Source organism: Haliotis rufescens, unplaced genomic scaffold, assembly GCF_023055435.1.
Source record: "Haliotis rufescens isolate VD_foot unplaced genomic scaffold, xgHalRufe1.0.p SCAF_6, whole genome shotgun sequence".
NCBI classification, from domain to species: domain Eukaryota; kingdom Metazoa; phylum Mollusca; class Gastropoda; order Lepetellida; family Haliotidae; genus Haliotis; species Haliotis rufescens.
The window spans coordinates 39,141,310-39,161,568 of record NW_025964334.1 but is presented as its reverse complement, the minus strand read 5'-3'; the positions used below and the strand labels follow the sequence as shown (position 1 = coordinate 39,161,568).

Genomic DNA, 20,259 nt, shown 5'->3' with positions numbered 1-20,259 from the left:
GACACATTACTACGCTTGCTGAAGTAACAGGCGTTGTTCACGTCGATCCGAGCCTTGTTGTGAATAGACTTACCCAAGGTCGAGCACGTGCTACCTCATAATGCCAACGCACGGGCGTGAAAGGTCCATTTTCACAACTCAGATTTTCTTCTTGCAAATTTAACGATCGATAGGTCGAAAACTCAAAATGGCTCTCATAGTCCCACGATTTGATTCATGGTTGAAAGAGGATAAGCTCAAAGGTTCGCCCATGCTCTCGTAATTCAGCTTTCCAGCTCTGTATGTGTGTTTGTTATTTTACGCCGCACTCAGTAATACTCCTGATATATGACGGCGGTCTGTAAATAATCTAGTCTGGACCAGACAATCAAGTGATTGACATCATGAACATCGATCTACGCATTTGGGATACTATGACATGCATCAAACCAAGTCAGCGAGCCTGACCTCCTGATCCTGTAGTCGCCTTGCGACAAGCTTAGTCGACTTTTATGACAAGCATGGGTTGCTGAAGATCTATTCTCCCCAGGATCTTCACGGGTCTTACGACAAGCATAGTCGACTTTTATGACAAGCATGAGTAGCTGACGACCTATTCTACCTCGGATCTTCACGGACTCTTGCTAGCTCTGATTTTGTTAGGTTCAGTTCAGAGTTTAGCTTTCCGTTTTAGCTACAGTTTTCTGTTATATGTCTCAAGACTATAACAACAGAGCCATTGTGCGGCTGGTATCGGCCTCGCAAGTTAAATATCCTTATTTATATTTTTACTTTCATTTGAAAATGAGCCATGTGTCATGTCCTTTGTAAGGGGGAAAACCAGGACCAATGTTGCTGAGTTTTATTTATTTTCCTTAAATAAATGGTAACTCAAATTCATCAGTATAACCGTCAACTCTTATATATCTAACTAATATGTTGTTATTTAGGTCTATAGTCCTCGCCACTTGAAATAGAATCACGAAATTAATTATTGACGTGAAAACAAGCCATGCAGACGACACGGCTTATCATTTAAAGTAATGACATTTGCATGCATTTTTTTCGGTGCCGAGAAAACTATAAAGCACTTACAAAGTTTTGGGTTTTTCTTGTTTTCTGTGAAAACATTTATTCGGTCGGTATTGACAAAATATATTTAGTACTAGACTCTGACAGACATAAACTGGAATGGTCGAGAGAAATATCAACGTGAGCACGTAAGGGGCCAGCCATTTGGTATTCTGGGTCGGTGTGGGGTTTTATGGAAAAAAATGTATTGTGTCCCTGAAAATTGTTGAAAAGAATAACTAATATGCTTGAGACTGTTGATAAATAAAGAAAATGGCTGCAACAACAATTACATTGTTACAAGGTGTTTTTCTGTAAAACGTATTCAGACTATCAAATGTTCGGTCCCTAACGCCTCTAACACTATATCAACACATGTACGCAATTTAATCATATAGGGTATATGTGTGCGTCTGTGAGTTGTGTTTGTACAAGTCCGGACTGATGCCGATTTATAGCGCTAGCCAACTGAGACACCATGCCGCAGTTTAACATGAATACCCCACTCAGATTCAGTATACTCACTCCGAGCCGGCCACGCCTTGTTTTAGCTTCTTATTGCCGAGCACCAGACAGGCTAACAACAAGTACCATCTTTTAACGTCTTTTGGTATGAGTGAGTGAGTGAATATGGTTTTACGCCGCTTTTAGCAATATTCCAGCAATATCACGGCGGGGGACACCAGAAATGGGCTTCACAGATTGTACCCAGAAATACATTGGAATATAAGGACATATAGCTAATTTCACCCTTGCGGGCGCTCGGTATCCCCGTAGAGTATGTACTCAACGTTGTATCTCGATAGGTTGAACAAAGGAGGCACAGTACATAAGCGAGGGGAATTAAATTGCAAGTGGCCATGGGGATGATAAAGCTTCTATGTTTGTAACATTATGAAAGTGGATCATTTGTCGATAAATATTACGACAGAAATGCTGTGCAAGTGCAAGTACACACGAACATGCTAAGTGTTTATTTTTATTAACAACTCAAATATATGCATACAAAACCCGTTTGTGAACTTTTAGATTGTACTATAACGATCATAAAATATTTAGATTTCCATAGTTTGCCATCATTAAAGTATGCTCAGTGAAAGACGCAATAGAATTTGTCCATTTTGCAGTATATACTCAACAACAAAAGTTCCTGTGACACCAATATTTCAGTGTATTTTTCAAACAAGTAAAGTTTGGTTTTCAATAGTGTAGTACATGTATGGAATCAAGTCACAAAAACGCAACTGCATGCAAAGTTGACTTTTATGCAAGCCCCATGCATTTCACTACCCAAGAATGGGTATAAAAACATGTGCGTTAACGGGATTCCATATGCAATTTTTAGCATCGTGCTGACAACAACCACTCAGAAAAACAACAAAATTACGCAATTATTCAACATTACGAAATGCCAATCCTGTCCGAAAATGAGCGTCTGCGATCCATTGGTATGCTTGAAACAGGATCGAGTCAACGTGATGTTGCAAGACAATTTAACGTCCACAGAAACACCATTTGGTGTTTATGGCAACGTTGGCAACAGACGAATGCAGTCAGAGACCATCCTCGGAGCGGCAGGCCACGCGTAACCAATAACCGGCAAGACAACTGTATTCGAACAACACACCTACGAAATCGATTCCAGCCAGCAACAGTGACTGCAAGAAGCATCCCTGGCCTTCGACGAATATCTTCACAAACCGTACGTCGCCGCCTCAGATGTGCAGGAATTGTCGCCAGAAGACACGCCAGACGTCCAATTTTGACAGGAAACCACCGTCAAGCTCGTCTACAGGGGTGCCAACAGCGTCTACGCTGGACGGCCAAGCAGTGGGGACAAGTTCTATTCACTGACGAGTCTTGTTTTCACCTCAGCCACAGCGATGGACGGATTCGAGTGTACCGACGTCGAGGTGAACGTTACGTCAATCATTGTGTCATGGAAGAAGATCGGTTCGGGGGCGGCAGCGTTATGATATGGGGTGGGATTACAGCAAGACAGAGGACCCGTTTGATAGTGGTAGAGGGATATCCCAATGGACAGCACTACCGCGACGAGATCATCGGCCCTGTTGTTCTACCGTTTTTGCGTCGTCAAGACCCAGGCAATACCTTTCAACATGACAACGCCCGGCCTCATATTGCTCGACTTGTTCAGGATTCCCTTCAACAAAACAACGTGAATGTCATCCCCTGACCGGCTCGCTCCCCTGATCTCTCACCAATCGAGCACATGTGGGATGAGATGGATCGGCGCCTTCGACGTCAACCACGTGTTCCACAGACACTCCATGGCATTTTGGCATGTTCATGTTTTTTATGAAATCACGCTTTTTCTGAAGTCATTATGGCAAATTAAACCATTTGAACACTTACAGGAGTCTTTTATCTGTTGCAAACCGAAATTGTTTCAGATTTGGTAAAAAAACATAACTTTGCATTAAATCTTATTCAATGTCACAGGAACTTTTGTTGTTCAGTATATATTCAGAAGTGTTACAGTGATGATAGTGAAGGTGTAATGATGATACTTGTCTGTACAATTAATTTCGGGCTTGAAGATCAGTACCTTGTGTGTCCACCATGTTGGGCGATATATGCACGACACCTTGGTGGGGGACATGTCAGGGGACTTAGCGGGCGTGTCTCGGGGCCTTCTCGTCTGAGAAAATCAGTGACGACCTGGGTCATCTCGGCAGACATATTAGGTGCATTGGAGATAGGCCCTGCGCACAAGAGGCGTTGCGAGTTCTGTCCCTCGCTTGTGTATGAAGGATGCAACAACACACTTTGCTTATTGATCCCCCGAACAGGCGTGTCTGCAGCAGGGTCATCAGCTCCTTCTGTGCAAACACTTTCACAAGTTTATTCCAAAACGGGTATCATAAGTCGTGCCACTGTACTGGAACAAACAACAATAATTTCTTTACACCCTGAGCACCAGCGTAAAACGTCATAAAGAATAGCATCCTTAGTTTGTTGCACTTTCATGTAATTGATATATGGTAGGAGACAGCACATTCTTCATAGCAATAATCGTATATGTGCGCAAACAGTTTTCGTTTTAACATTTCAATTCAAATGAAAGGAAAATTATCATGGCCTCAAACGCGATTGTTAACGCTCGCCCTGTTAGTTTGTACAAATAGACATTGTTTATGTACTCTACTTTGTGAGAATAACTGTGACACATATGGTAAATATAAGGAAAGCATGCTGATCCCCTGTTTGAACTAATTAGCAGGTTTCACTGATCTATTTTAACAATAGTCTCTGTCCCGCATAGAGACAAACATGAACACATGGAGGTCAGGAAATCCAAGTACGACATGTGCTGAAAGGAGTATCCTTGCCGTGGTCTCACTGACCTCACTATGACCAGACAAAAGCCGATCACCATATTCTCTCAATTAGCTGTTAACTATTGTTTAAATACATGTATGTTTGTCCTATGGAGTGGGAAGATCAATTCACTATAATTACAAGTTTCATGTAATCAGGCCACAATAGATACTTTGTTGTGTGTTTGTTGTTTAACGCCGCACTCAGCAACATCCCAGCTATATGTCGACGGTCTGTAAATAATCTAATCTGGACCAGACAATCCAGTGATTGACATCATGAGCATCGATCTACGCCATTGGGACACGATAACATTTGTCACCCAGGTCAGCGAGCCTGACCACCCGATCCCCTTAGCCGCCTTGTACAGCATGCATGGGTTGCTGAAGACCTATTCTACCCCGGATGTTCACGCGTACCACAGTGGGTAGATGACAAGTGTTCAGAGTGACCAAACAATCTCCATCAGACTGTATTACAAGAGAGATGAAAGTCAACTTTCCCTCAATTTCGAGCAATATTCCTGCAGCTCCAACTCTTGGTGTATACATATCTCCAAACTTTGAGGTACAATCGAGCATGCTCTTTCTACTAAGATTTCAAAGAGCGTCATACAACTCTTGCTCAGAAGTTGTTTGATAAGGGTTACAACATTCAAGGCCTCAGTAAAACTTTCAAAACGTTTTATGGCAGACATGTGGAGGACATTTCCAAATTTGACACATTTTGACTTGTACCATATGTTCCATGTTTTTAGGTGAAATTGACTTGCCTTTGAATGTGTTTGTGACGGATGCCGTCGATGGGCCATGATACGCTCATCTTTTCGCGAACACCCCATATCATTACTTTGTGATAGTGTTTCCTATAAACACATACTCATGATATAGTCGGAATCGTACAATCGATTGATTATGGCATAACTGTCATGAATCTGAAAGGTGTTTTGTCGCTTTTATGTATTAATAATGAAGACTATACAGACGGAGACAATCTTTGGTTGTAGAGTAATACCAGCTGTCTCTGTAAAGAACAGAACTGATATCCCTTGGCCCCGGAAGAGCAACTTGTGTACTGATGTGGCCACCACTTCTTCGTGTGAAAAGCATTAAGACTCATTTCTAGAAAATATATTTCGCTTTGAACTGCATATTTGTCAACAAGTAAACATGTACGTGCGCGTGTGATTTGAAACAATATGACACACATTATTTATGTATGAAGACTACGTTATGTTATAAAGGACGGAGACGGAGATTTGTCGTAAGGGCACAAAGACATTTTAGCCAACTATACGAATAATAGCCCATGTCAGCAACTGTGATGTCGGTGTCGGTGTACGTTCTTACAGTTTGTATCAAAGCATGAACTCAGCAGATTCATTAGTTTATCTCATTTGTATTGTGTAACAGTAATTTAATACCTTGTTTCTTTTTAAAACACCCAAGAGTCTTGTGAATTCGTCACTGGTGTCTTTTAAATCACATCAAATGCATATATTTTTATTATGTACGATGCATTGTCATCACGCCACTTTAGTTGGCATATAACATCTAAATTAAGACGATTACGCCAAGGGCTATCTTTCAGTATTGATGAAGAACATTCATAATGAACGATATGTGTTATACATTATAGGTAACACCATTAAGGAATGTGTATGTTATAAAGCCACCGGTGAAACACTTGAAATCTCATATTTATTGATTTATCGAAATGAAGGATACAATGATAAATTAAGTACAGACTCATAAATATTTAGGACTCATTATTGAACTTGACTAAATGATATTGCTAAAGTATTGTACTGGTGAGCAATTGTGGTAAGTAAGTAGTGGTTATGTTCGTGCCTCGGAGAAAACAGTAGAACAAAAGGTTAATCTATTAATCGTAATTGGCAAAGTTGTACAATGACTCTATCTGGATTACTTGATTAACTAGTCAGCATTAACACACATTTCCATGTCACAATCCCTGCTATGCATTCTGTAAGACATGAAAAACTGAATTCCCTTTGTGAGGCACAGAAAACTTGGATTCTAATAGACATTCCTCTGCTTGGGTTAGGCTCCGTCTTTCTGCAACATTAATAGGCACAGGCATCAGATTCAGAACAAAGGAAAACAAGTAGCTGCACATTAACCGCCTCAATACCCGTTACATTACACAGTTTATTGTTTCTTGAGATTACATAGTGATTGGAGAACATTAACTGACTATGGTTGCATCTTTCTGAAGGGCATAACGTCAAACTATCATTGATAATGCATAGTCTTGCAGAACACAAGTCTCTGTGGGTAATGGAGGTCGACATTTCAGTAGACATGTCACAAGTTCATAGTCCCACTTATTGTGCAGTGCAATACCACGCATTGCCTCTCTGTGTCTGGTAATGAGTGCAGGAATATAGGACGTGGATCAGTAGATCCTTGTACTGACATCCACATCGAACACACGCACCACTCATACATCTGCATCACAAAGGCAGCAGCAGTCTAGCATCATACACTCCTAACATCTAGCATATAAAGACATAGTTGCACATGGTGACATCGCCTGTCTAGCATCATACACTCCTAACATCTAGCATATAAAGACATAGTTGCACATGGTGACATCGCCAGTCTAGCATCATACACTTCTTACATCTAGCATATAAAGACATAGTTGCACATAGTGACATCGCCTGTCTAGCATCATACACTCCTAACATCTAGCATATAAAGACATAGTTGCACATAGTGACATCGCCTGTCTAGCATCATACACTCCTAACATCTAGCATATAAAGACATAGTTGCACATGGTGACATCGCCTGTCTAGCATCATACACTCCTAACATCTAGCATATAAAGACATAGTTGAACATGGTGACATCGCCTGTCTAGCATCATACACTCCTAACATCTAGCATATAAAGACATAGTTGCACATGGTGACATCGCCAGTCTAGCATCATACACTCCTAACATCTAGCATATAAAGACATAGTTGCACATGGTGACATCGCCTGTGGAAGAAAGGTGTGGAATTGTTGGATTCTATATATTCTAATTCTACACCTTATTCCAAACATGAGGGCACACACGGAAATGCATTACTTCATGCAGTGAGCACTGTCAAACATGGACACTGAACGCAACAGAACATACCAAAACATACAGACAAGCACTAGTTTGGTCCTGAGTGTAGAATAATAAGGAAACAGTATCGATGTTTCAAACAGCTGGAACAATACGAATGTATAATTATACATGTACATTATTTATGGTAGTCGCTATTGTGTGGGTCGCTAAAGTTGTTGTTTATCGGATTTCCCCTTTGCAAGGGAGAGTAAACCCAACGTACTGTTAATATACTGAACCGCAAAAGAAACGTCACCCCAAGTAACATTGCATGAAAAGTTGTCATTTAAATATCTGGGTAATTTTTGTCAAAGTTTCTAAAATTAAACATTACCTTGTCCGGCAAAATTAAATTTGATGCTACAAAAACAAAGCAGATGACAATAAAACCGATCGCCTAAACGCATCACGGCAACGGCCATGGTAACCCGAGTGCAAATTGAAATGCACATGCGTTCCCCCATTTCTTGCCCTATAAAAATCCACCCAGATCGGATAACATTCATTCGTTATTGAATTGCTACCACATGCCAAGATTGACAAGAAATCAGCGACACCAAGCCCTTGGATGATTGCAAGCTGGACAAACCGCCCGGCATGTAGCCAATGCATTTCAAATCCACGTAAGGACCATATACAGGCTCAAGCAACAGTACTAGACCACCAGCACTACAGATGACCGACCACGGAGTGGAAGACCAAGGGTCACCACCCGACGTCAGAATCGTCAGATTGTGCGACAAAATCACCAAGATCGCTTTGTTACTGCTGCGGAAGTGCTCGACAGACCACCAGCGACACATAAGTGCGGACAACGTGCGTCGACGATTGACGAGCAGACACCTCCACTGTCACAGGCCACAGGACCACGTCATCGCCGGGACCGTCTTCAGTGGGCAACACAGCACCAGTATTGGCGCCACCAGCAGTGGAGACGAGTCCTCTTCTCAGACGAGAGCCGTTACTGTATCTCAAAAGCAGATTGCAGAGAGAGAGAGCGTCTGGCGACGCCGTGGGGAACGTTATTCGGATGCTTGTGTTGTTGAGAGAGACCCGTGGGAAGGTCTCAGCATCATGGTGTGGGGTCGAATTGGTCTTGCACAGAGGGTCGGCCCTGTGGTCTTCCAGAACATCGGTCCAGGGAGAGGCAATGGTGTCACAGCAGCTCGGTACTTTGATCAAGTCTTGAGACCACACGCCATACCTCATTTGGCACGTAGCCGCAACGTCGAGTTCGGGCATGATAACGCCCGTGTCCACACTGCGAGAGCAACAAGAGACTTCCTACAGCAGAATGGCATCAGAACCATGCTGTGGTCTGCCCTCAGTCCCGATATAAATCCCATTGAGCACCTGTGGGACGAGATTCAAAGACGGCTGAATGACGTCCGACCACGCAAGGCCGACAACTGCAGCTGAACTGTATCAGGCGTTCCTCAGAGTGTGGGCTCAAGCGCCTATGGCCTTCATCAATCGCCTCATCCATTCCGTGTATCGAAGTTGAACGGCAGTCATCAATGCACATGGCGGACACACGAGATACTGACTTGTGATGCCATTTTCTCAGAGACTCGTGTTGTGTTGGCACTTTAATTTCAACATTGATGATCAGTTTTGCCAAGTTTCATCTTTTTAATATGTCTCAAAGTATGTTTACAGTGTTTGGACAAATAAGGATTCTGATATATCTATTCATGGTGATGTTTCTTTTGCGGTTCAGTATAGTTTATCATTCTCACTGTTTGTTTTGTAGTTGCAACCAACGTTTCGTGTCTATTTGGGACCTATTGTTCAGTCGGAGTGACCGTTGCCGAATCATAAAACATCCTATAATAATAGCGACTATTGAGCTGTTTAGACAACGGAGAAGCTTGAGGCATTCATGAAGTCAAGAAATTTGTGAAGTCTTGTTATTGTGGAATGTAGCCATGAATGAAGTATAGGCATTTGTGAAATATATATATTGATGAAGTCCTGACATTAGTGAAATCTAGACATGTGTGCATGACTGCATTGTACAAGTTTTCAGTGCCGTGTCTATTTCGGGGAGTCAACAAACATTCTACTAAATGTCTATTCTAGTATTCCCACATGATTTATGTTTTTTGCTATAAATGTTTCACACACAGAACTAGTGAATCATATGATTCCGTGCAGTTATCATATATATTGCATATAGAAAACCCAGACATGGCATACGTGTATTTCCCAGATTATTGTTGCGGGGTTCAGTTAATTTTTCGCCACATAAATACTTACGGAGGTACATTCAATATTTGTAGGATCCCTCTCCGCCATGTAAATATATTTTAATTACTTCGTGTAGTAAAGTCGTCACGCCCAAAACCCGGGTTCGATTCCCGACATGGGTAAAATGTGTGAAGCCCATTTCTGGTCTCCCCTGCTGTGATGTTGCTGGAATATTGCTAAAAGCGGCGTAAAACCACACTCACTAACTCACTCACTCGTGTAGTAAAGATCAGCAGTGGGGATGACCTTATCATGTTGGTGTACTTTCTCATCGTGTTGTGCCAGCCAATGTTCGCCTGTTGGGTCACGGCTATGACCATCTCAAAAAGTTTGTTAACAATGAAGTATATTGAGTCTAAACTTAGTGTCCCCGTCGTGGTATGACTGGAATATTGCCAAAACGGCGTACTTACCAACACATGTTTATTGTGTATTTGCCTAGGTAGCTGGTGATACCTGTAGGTTGCATCCTTCCATGATAATGTAAATATCACCTAAACAGGACAGTACAACATGGATGTCTGTCGAAAACAGTTTCGTTAGTTTATTACACTGATCGCTGCGAGATACCGTATTGCTACCACTACCACGGAGCCGTACCCAAACGTCGAGGGAGCAAACATCCGGCTTTCCAGCCTAGCTTGGTGGAGACAGCATCTGAGGTTCAGAAGAGTGAGTGAGTGAGTTAAAGCTTAACGTCACATCGGCAATATCTCAGCCATATCGTGACGAAACAAAATTAACATTAACAATATATATTAAGTAGTACACAATTCTGCCGACGAAGGGCAGTATAAAAACTAGCATATCACAGATTATCGTAAAACTAGTTTGAATATGTTAAAAGAGATAACTAACGTAATCATTTGACAACACATTATAAAAACGGGCTATAGATCGCCACCAACTGAAGGTTGATCACCGCGCTGGGGACCATGGGGACTTACAGTACTTTTGCTACCTGCATGGACCCCAGTCGGATTTACATCATCCCTCCAGTTGTTAGCGACGACTGACATAATTTAGCCAAACATTAAAAGAACAAGACGGTGACAGTATATTGCTGTTTTTGTTTGTAAACATATCTTTTAACAAAAGATTAAAACAGCATCCGAGAAAAAGTGATATTCGTTTTCACATGTTTAGTTTTTGACAAAAAGACATTAAATAAATCTTCATAGAGGGAACTACATGAAGGTCCCTGACGAGTATATATTTGCTCTTCTATCCCCAGACAAGAAGTCACAAGGGGTATATGTATTTCTGGTGTAACACTACATTTAAACGCGTTAGTATTCAGCCTTGAGAAAGGTTATTCCATAATATGTGTGTCCGGTATGCAAGGTTGCTGGTAGGTAACGATACGAGCGAGTGGAACACTAACATTGTTTCTGTGTGTAAGGTTATGGTGACTTCTGTTGGCTACTTGCGGTGGTAACAGGCCGTTCCAATAAGCTGGACATAAGTTGTTAACAATGTATTGTAAGTACATATATTGTTTAATTTGTACGTCTGCCTGATAGTGTCTCCATCCTGTGTCATTATATAAACTAATTCGAGATGTATACTGAGGAAGGCCAGTAACTATTCTTGCTGATTCCAGTTGCATCTTTCCCAAGTTTGTCCGAGTTGACATAGGTACAATGATCCCACACTTCAGATGCGTATTCGAGAAGAGTTCGTTTGAAACCAATGTAGCGTTTGGGTGATGTTGTCCAGGCAAGTACATATTTAATCTTTCGTCAAGAAAATATCACTTTAGATGTAGAGTTGCTTATTCTGTCAATACTGGCGGACCATTTCATATCTTGGGATAAGAAAACACCGTGATGAAGTGATGTTTTACTATAGATCAAAGTAGGTTTGGCAATATTGTTTGTGTGACTGAATAATATGTATGTTGTTTTGTCGGGATTAAAGTTAACCAGCCAGTTATACTCCCAGCTGACATCATGAATATCGATCTACGCAATTGGTATACGATGACCTATATCAACTAAGTCAGCGAGCCTGACCACCCGCCCCTCACGGCATTGTCGCCTCTTACGGCAAGCATGGGTTGCTGAAGACCGCTCCTAACCTGGATCGTCACGGGCCCCCAGTTTTGGATGTAACATTAGATCATACATCAAAGTTGATACATTACGGGTCGTTTCCCAACGCCAAATGAACCGCATCGATCTTAACATATTTCTTATGGTAGAAATATTTCGATGAGCACGTTTAATTTTATGGAATCGTTCAAAATATATTATTACGGGTTTCAACCCAACTTCCAAAAATTCATTTTTGAGAAAAAAAAATTAATAATTTAATTACATCATTAATATATATTTGTCTTTACTTCAAAAATGTCCCTTGTGAACGATTTAGCAGTTAAACATACTTCATACTTTTCTTGTTTACTGTTTTCCAGAAGGACCCTCAAAATCCCTGTCAAACAAGGCCATGTGACGTCACTGATATATGCGTACCTGTCAAGGCCACAACTCAGCATATTTGCTTGCAATACAGTAAGCAGACAACTCCACACACATTATATACCAAGAGAACAGTGCTCAAATGATGTCACATATGTATAATGTGAATGTCGCGATGCTGCTGGTTACTAACTATAAGACTAGTAGTTATGATCTCATATGGATATTTATTGTAAACTAAATATTAAGTTTCGAGTAATGTAATGTCTTAGGAATCGAAAAGACTAAATCGAGTCTTGCCCACGATAAATTAACTTCTTCCTTACAAACATGTCACATGTAGAATTGTCGACACGACCATATTGAAATCATGTCTACTCACAAGCGACCAATTATCGCCGAGGACCAATTATCGCAAACTCCCCGTTATAGCGCGCACGTGCTTGCACCTCGATTTACTTTTGCTCATTTTCATTAGAACTGAGGAATATTTATCCAACAGTGACAAACAAAACTGACTCGTGTGGACAAATATTTAAAAAGACACCATATAATCACCTTGCTCAAATCCAACTTTAGAAAGACACGCGGGCGGTGTCACGTGGCTAATTCATGCATAAACAAAAAAAAACACCAACACGATTATGCACTTTCAGTTCTGTCATAGCTTACTATCTGTCTGTCATTTCTTTCCCAAAATACAATTATAAATCCTATTTGAGCTATTTCTGCAAAAATGCATAACCCTGTATACCTCGTATAATACCTCGTATATCGCGACATCCATAGTACATAGTGTTGAGGATAAGCATGACTGTAAATCGAATTTGGGGAATGATTGTTGATGTCAGTTTGCAGAGCACAAATTGATAGCACTGTTTCTAATTAATTGTAATGAATATAAAAATTGAATGCGATACCAGAGAAAATCGAAAATGTATTTTGTATAAGTGAAGCGATGTACGTGATCATGTGGCACGTGCAGTTGGTCGACGAGACATTTCTTTGTCCATTGTTTTATATTCCATTTCGTCACGTCATAACAGAAATCTACTGAGACTTTTCCCACGGATAGAAATACGTGCATTCGCTCATAGTTGCACAAAAATCAAATTTCTTGGCACAGTTAATTTTTTACACGGAAATTATCAGAAATAGCATGATAAAATGACGATAACTGGTCGGTGTCCAGATTAGGTTCATATAGTCACGTAATTCATGATGTTTGTACACGTCTACTTTGATTCTAGATTCCATCTGTTCCTGTGGTCTCCCCGAAACCAAAGTGGGAAACGCCTCCCTCGTGTCAGCCCCGGACACGCCCACTGACCCCGCCCTTGCCCTGTATGCGTGTGATCACGGGTTTGCACGCGTGGCCGGAAGTAACACTACCACGTGTCAATCAGCAAAATGGTCGCAACTGACTCTTGTTTGTCACGGTACGTGGCTTGACGCCCATGTCTCTTCAAGTGTCGATTTAACGATCACAAGTTCGATTAACGAAACAATTCTCCGCTCCCAAATAAATCAGCAATATAACAAAAAAAATTAAATAGTACTGTGTCACGCCCTCGGTTAACACGACAACTGGAAGTCACAACATATTACTATGACGAACATGTCGCCACCGTTCTAGGTTATTTAATGTAACTTATATAATTAACCGTAATGTCTTTTAGAAATAACTTGTCTCTTTAAGTTCCTTTACGGTCGAGGAAGGAAATCCTTCTCTTATTATGATTATCATGTTGGTGTTATATAGCCTTAATGTCTTTTAGAAATAACTTGCACCTCAAGCCCCTGGATAATTCCGAATGCAACCCAAGGAACCATTACATCAAGCAAGTATGGGGCCACCGTCACATATACTTGCCAGGACGGTTACCGCAGCACCACAGGGAATACAAGCAGTTACTGCCAGGAGACGGGGGAATGGTCTGAACCAACTCTTCAGTGTGAAGGTACAAGCAGATATGAAAATCCGTAGTATACTGTAACATTACTGCTTCATCATGAGTGAGACAACCGAAACACAAAAAATCGAAGTGTTTTCGGTATAAAGGAAATTCAAACTACAAGACATTTCTTACTTCCATTCATAAATGCCTTCCAGAGTAAAACATCATTGACTTCGATCAGTACTTGTGATATTTGATCCGCAAGGCCAAAGAAAGTAGATGCGTCCCATGTTAAAGTTACAGTTATGACACCAGCTGCTCGCGAAACGGGTGAGCACATCCCACCCTTCAAGTAGCATATCCTGTAATTTACTCATTCTGAATAGAGTTGGGCTTGAACATCATCTGAGTGGATGTTCAAGGAGAAAATGATCACGGTGTCATATTGGTAGGTGTATCCTTGACTCCCCTGTGTTAAACCCAAGCTTTTAGACTAACAATCGACAGGGAATACCTTGGAAGATAGGTAAGTTATTATTCATTTGTTTTATACCTGGTGTCCCGATTGCGTTGGGGAGCCAAGTTGTTAGATCGGCTCCGTGTTCCATCCCCTTTGTGTGTATACTGTGTCAAGATGAATAGAAGTCGGTTTACTCTGAGAAGGAAAATGCTATGAGATTCAATCTTCTACATGACCATGTATATTTCAGAGATTAACTGTAATCTCCCTGTGTGGGTTATCCCAAACACAACATCGACCAACCTCTTGTCGTCCAAATATGGAGACACCGTCACGTACAGCTGTGCTGTTGGCTACACATACATGGAAGGAAATGATACAAGTTACTGTCAGGAAAACGCGGAATGGACGAAACCAACAATCACATGTCAAGGCAAGTGTTAACTCGCGCTTGTGACATAACCAGCAATTAGAATATTCATATCAATGTTAAGTGTACATTCATATCCAGAAGTGACGTATATTTAAGTGTGATTTCAAGGATATAAGGAATGTGATTAAAATAAGTTCACATGTGTTTCTGTGTTAACATGTACAGGTTGTAGTCTTGTAGTTGTCAGACATGTTCCAGGGACAAGTGTTAGCCCAGTGGTTGAAGTTTTACCCCGAAAAAACAAGTTCGATTCCCAACATTGGATTCATAATTTAAGTCATGTCTTGGTGTCCCCCAGGCGCGATATTGCTGAGATAGTGTTAAATGAGTTGTAAGCAAATACGATTCAGCATTGATTTATTAGCAGTGGAATCATTTTCGTATTAATAAGTTTAATCATTTCTATCAGTGATCCAGTGCCTTGAGGACATTCCCGCCATCCAAAACACAACCATAAGCATGACGTCATCAAACTATGCTGATATCGTCACATATTCGTGTGTAGATGGGTACAAGTACATTGGAGGGAATGGCACAAGTGTGTGTCAAGAATCCGCCACGTGGAGTCAAGCTACCATAGTTTGTGCAGGTAAATGTTCAAGACGTGTTGAAAGTAGGTATCGATTCCTTGGCAAATTACGGTTTATTAATTCGTCAAGAGAACTATAGAATCACGGGCATCTTGTTTCTTGGATGACTGCGAGGATTTACATGTTCGCTGCTTCACTACAAGTTGTAATACTTTATATTTAGGTTGTCACAGAGATCTCATTGCCATGGGTCACCCATGTACTCATGAAGATCTCTTTGACAAGGGTCGCCTGTTACTCCGAGAGCTCTCATTGACAAGGCTCGCCTGTTGTTACTCCGAGAGCTCTCATTGACAAGGATCGCCTGTTACTCAGAGAGCGCCCACATTGACAAGTATCGCCTGTTACTCAGAGATGTCTCATTGACAATGATCGCCAGTTACTCAGAGAGCGCTCATTGACAAGGATCGCCTGTTACTCTGAGATGTCTCACTGACAGGGATCGCCTGTTACTCTGAGATGTCTCATTGACAAGGATCGCCAGTTACTCAGAGAGCGCTCATTGACAAGGATCGCCAGTTACTCAGAGATGTCTCATTGACAAGGATCGCCTGTTACTCAGAGATGTCTCACTGACAGGGATCGCCTGTTACTCAGAGATGTCTCATTGACAAGGATCGCCTGTTACTCAGAGATGTCTCATTGACAAGGATCGCCTGTTACTCAGAGATGTCTCATTGACAAGGATCGCCAGTTACTCAGAGATGTCTCATTGACAAGGATCGCCAGTTACTCAGAGAGCGCTCATTGGCAAGGATCGCCAGTTACTCAGAGATGTCTCATTGACAAGGATCGCCTGTTACTCAGAGATGTCTCATTGACAAGGATCGCCTGTTACTCTGAGATGTCTCATTGACAAGGATCGCCAGTTACTCAGAGAGCGCTCATTGACAAGGATCGCCAGTTACTCAGAGATGTCTCATTGACAAGGATCGCCTGTTACTCAGAGATGTCTCACTGACAGGGATCGCCTGTTACTCAGAGATGTCTCATTGACAAGGATCGCCTGTTACTCAGAGATGTCTCACTGACAAGGATCGCCTGTTACTCAGAGATGTCTCACTGACAGGGATCGCCTGTTACTCAGAGATGTCTCATTGACAAGGATCGCCTGTTACTCAGAGATGTCTCATTGACAAGGATCGCCTGTTACTCAGAGATGTCTCATTGACAGGGATCGCCTGTTACTTTGTGATGTCTCATTGACAATGATCGCCAGTTACTCAGAGAGCGCTCATTGACAAGGATCGCCAGTTACTCAGAGATGTCTCATTGACAAGGATCGCCTGTTACTCAGAGATGTCTCACTGACAGGGATCGCCTGTTACTCAGAGATGTCTCATTGACAAGGATCGCCTGTTACTCAGAGATGTCTCACTGACAAGGATCGCCTGTTACTCAGAGATGTCTCACTGACAGGGATCGCCTGTTAATCAGAGATGTCTCATTGGCAAGGATCGCCTGTTACTCTGAGATGTCTCATTGACAAGGATCGCCTGTTGCTCAGAGATGTCTAATTGACAAGGATCGCCTGTTACTCAAAGATGTCTCATTGACAAGGATCGCCTGTTACTCAGAGATGTCTCATTGTCAAGGATCGCCTGTTACTCAAAGATGTCTCTTTGTCAAGGATCGCCTGTTACTCAGAGATGTCTCATTGGCAAGGATCGCCTGTAACTGTGAGATGTCTCATTGACAAGGATCGCCTGTTACTCAGAGATGTCTCATTGACAAGGATCGCCTGTTACTCAAAGATGTCTCATTGACAAGGATCGCCTGTTACTCAGAGATGTCTCATTGTCAAGGATCGCCTGTTACTCAGAGATGTCTCATTGACACGGATCGCCAGTTACTCAGAGATGTCTCATTGACAAGGATCGCCTGTTACTCAGAGATGTCTCACTGACAGGGATCGCCTGTTACTCAGAGATGTCTCATTGACAAGGATCGCCTGTTACTCAGAGATGTCTCACTGACAAGGATCGCCTGTTACTCAGAGATGTCTCACTGACAGGGATCGCCTGTTAATCAGAGATGTCTCATTGGCAAGGATCGCCTGTTACTCTGAGATGTCTCATTGACAAGGATCGCCTGTTGCTCAGAGATGTCTAATTGACAAGGATCGCCTGTTACTCAAAGATGTCTCATTGACAAGGATCGCCTGTTACTCAGAGATGTCTCATTGTCAAGGATCGCCTGTTACTCAAAGATGTCTCTTTGTCAAGGATCGCCTGTTACTCAGAGATGTCTCATTGGCAAGGATCGCCTGTAACTGTGAGATGTCTCATTGACAAGGATCGCCTGTTACTCAGAGATGTCTCATTGACAAGGATCGCCTGTTACTCAAAGATGTCTCATTGACAAGGATCGCCTGTTACTCAGAGATGTCTCATTGTCAAGGATCGCCTGTTACTCAAAGATGTCTCATTGGCAAGGATCGCCTGTTACTCAGAGATGTCTCATTGACAAGGATTGCCTGTTACTCTGAGATGTCTCATTGACAAGGATCGCCTGTTACTCAGATATGTCTCTTTAAGTTCCTTTACGGTCGAGGAAGGAAATCCTTCTCTTATTATGATTATCATGCTGGTGTTATATAGCCTTAATGTCTTTTAGAAATAACTTGCACCTCAAGCCCCTGGATAATTCCGAATGCAACCCAAGGAACCATTACATCAAGCAAGTATGGGGCCACCGTCACATATACTTGCCAGGACGGTTACCGCAGCACCACAGGGAATACAAGCAGTTACTGCCAGGAGACGGGGGAATGGTCTGAACCAACTCTTCAGTGTGAAGGTACAAGCAGATATGACAATTCGTAGTATACTGTAACATTACTGCTTCATCATGAAGGTACAAGCAGATATGACAATCCGTAGTAAACTGTAACATTACTGCTTCATCATGAAGGTACAAGCAAATATGACAATCCGTAGTAAACTGTAACATTACTGCTTCATCATGGAGGTACAAGCAGATATGACAATCCTTAGTAAACTGTAACATTACTGCTTCATCATGTAGGTACAATCAGATATGACAATCCGTAGTAAACTGTAACATTACTGCTTCATCATGAAGGTACAAGCAGATATGATGTTAGATTTGAAGATTATTCTTAATATGAACTTTTGCTCAGTCACAATAACGGAGGTGCAATATTTAACATATATGAAAACCAATAAACTGTTACAAGCATTTCAAAGACATTAAAACAACCATTATCAAAGAAGTTACAAATTCGCCTTTAAAGTAATAAGATTACCTACCATATGCCATTCTATCAACTATGAAACATTTCTGATTAGAAATTCGACGATTAAATAGTTTAGCAGGTACGATAATAAATTTCATTCTGTGGTATTCTACAAGACTTAAACAATGGGGATCATTAAATATACTGTCGGTGTATTACATCGCTACCAATGTGAGAACCTATTTATGTGACGGAGTATAAAGGACAAGCAGCCATTCCAGCGTATGATTTTAATATTTAAAATAGTGAACATAACTGAGTGTTGTCTTATGAACAATGGTAGTTATATTTTTTATTTACTGAATCAATTGTTTCACCTTGTATTGTCACGGACAAATGACTTTATGCATTCAAGATGAGAAGATGAATATTATTGGACACATATCGTATTGATATCGTGTTTGTGACCAAAGCCCGGGTTGGAATCCATTTGTTTGTATACTTTGTCAAGATGAATAGAAGTCGGTTTAAGAAAAGGCAATGAGATTCAATCTTCTACATGACCATGTATATTTCAGAGATTAACTGTAATCTCCCTGTGTGGGTTATCCCAAACACAACATCGACCAACCTCTTGTCGTCCAAATATGGAGACACCGTCACGTACAGCTGTGCTGTTGGCTACACATACATGGAAGGAAATGATACAAGTTACTGTCAGGAAAACGTGGAATGGTCGAAACCAACAATCACATGTCAAGGCAAGTGTTAACTCGCGCTTGTGACATAACCAGCAATTAGAATATTCATATCAATGTTAATCAAGTGTACATTCATATCCAGAAGTGACGTATATCTAAGTGTGATTTCAAGGATATAAGGATATAAGCTTTACCCCGAAAAAACAAGTTCGATTCCCAACATTGGATTCATAATTTAAGTCATGTCTTGGTGTCCCCCAGGCGCGATATTGCTGAGATATTGCTGAGATATTGCTGAGATATTGCTGAGATATTGCCGAGATATTGCTGAGATATTGCTGAGATATTGCCGAGATATTGCTGAGATATTACTGAGATATTGCTGAGATAGTGTTAACTGCGTTGTAAGCATATATTCAGCATTGATATTAGTTGCTGTTGAAGTATTTCGTAGTAATAAGTTTAATCATTTATTTCAGTGATCCAGTGCCTTGGGGACATTCCCGCCATCCAAAACACTACCATAAGCATGACGTCATCAAACTATGCTGATATGGTCACTTATTCGTGTGTAGATGGGTACAAGTACATTGGAGGGAATGGCACAAGTGTGTGTCAAGAATCCGCCACGTGGAGTCAAGCTACCATAGTTTGTGCAGGTAAATGTTCAAGACATGTGTTGAAAGTAGGTATCGACGAACATTCACACAATTACTGTTAATACTGAAGTCACAAACATTCAATTCTCTATAGGAATCTCATAGGAAAAAAAAGATTAAAAGTTTTGTCT

The 20,259-nt window shown here is 41.3% G+C and overlaps 1 protein-coding gene across 1 annotated transcript in view; it reads left to right on the top strand.

Moving 5' to 3' along the window:
- The window catches only part of LOC124145804 (sushi, von Willebrand factor type A, EGF and pentraxin domain-containing protein 1-like), a 39,593-nt gene that overhangs the window by 14,578 nt on the left and 4,756 nt on the right, over positions 1-20,259 (top strand). The window contains exons 2-9 of the mRNA XM_048386657.1: positions 12,185-12,281; positions 13,439-13,627; positions 13,967-14,149; positions 14,797-14,979; positions 15,389-15,568; positions 18,186-18,368; positions 19,347-19,529; positions 19,949-20,128. Of these exons, the coding sequence (XP_048242614.1) occupies positions 12,185-12,281; positions 13,439-13,627; positions 13,967-14,149; positions 14,797-14,979; positions 15,389-15,568; positions 18,186-18,368; positions 19,347-19,529; positions 19,949-20,128 (1,378 nt within the window). The remainder of the gene's footprint in view (positions 1-12,184; positions 12,282-13,438; positions 13,628-13,966; positions 14,150-14,796; positions 14,980-15,388; positions 15,569-18,185; positions 18,369-19,346; positions 19,530-19,948; positions 20,129-20,259) is intronic.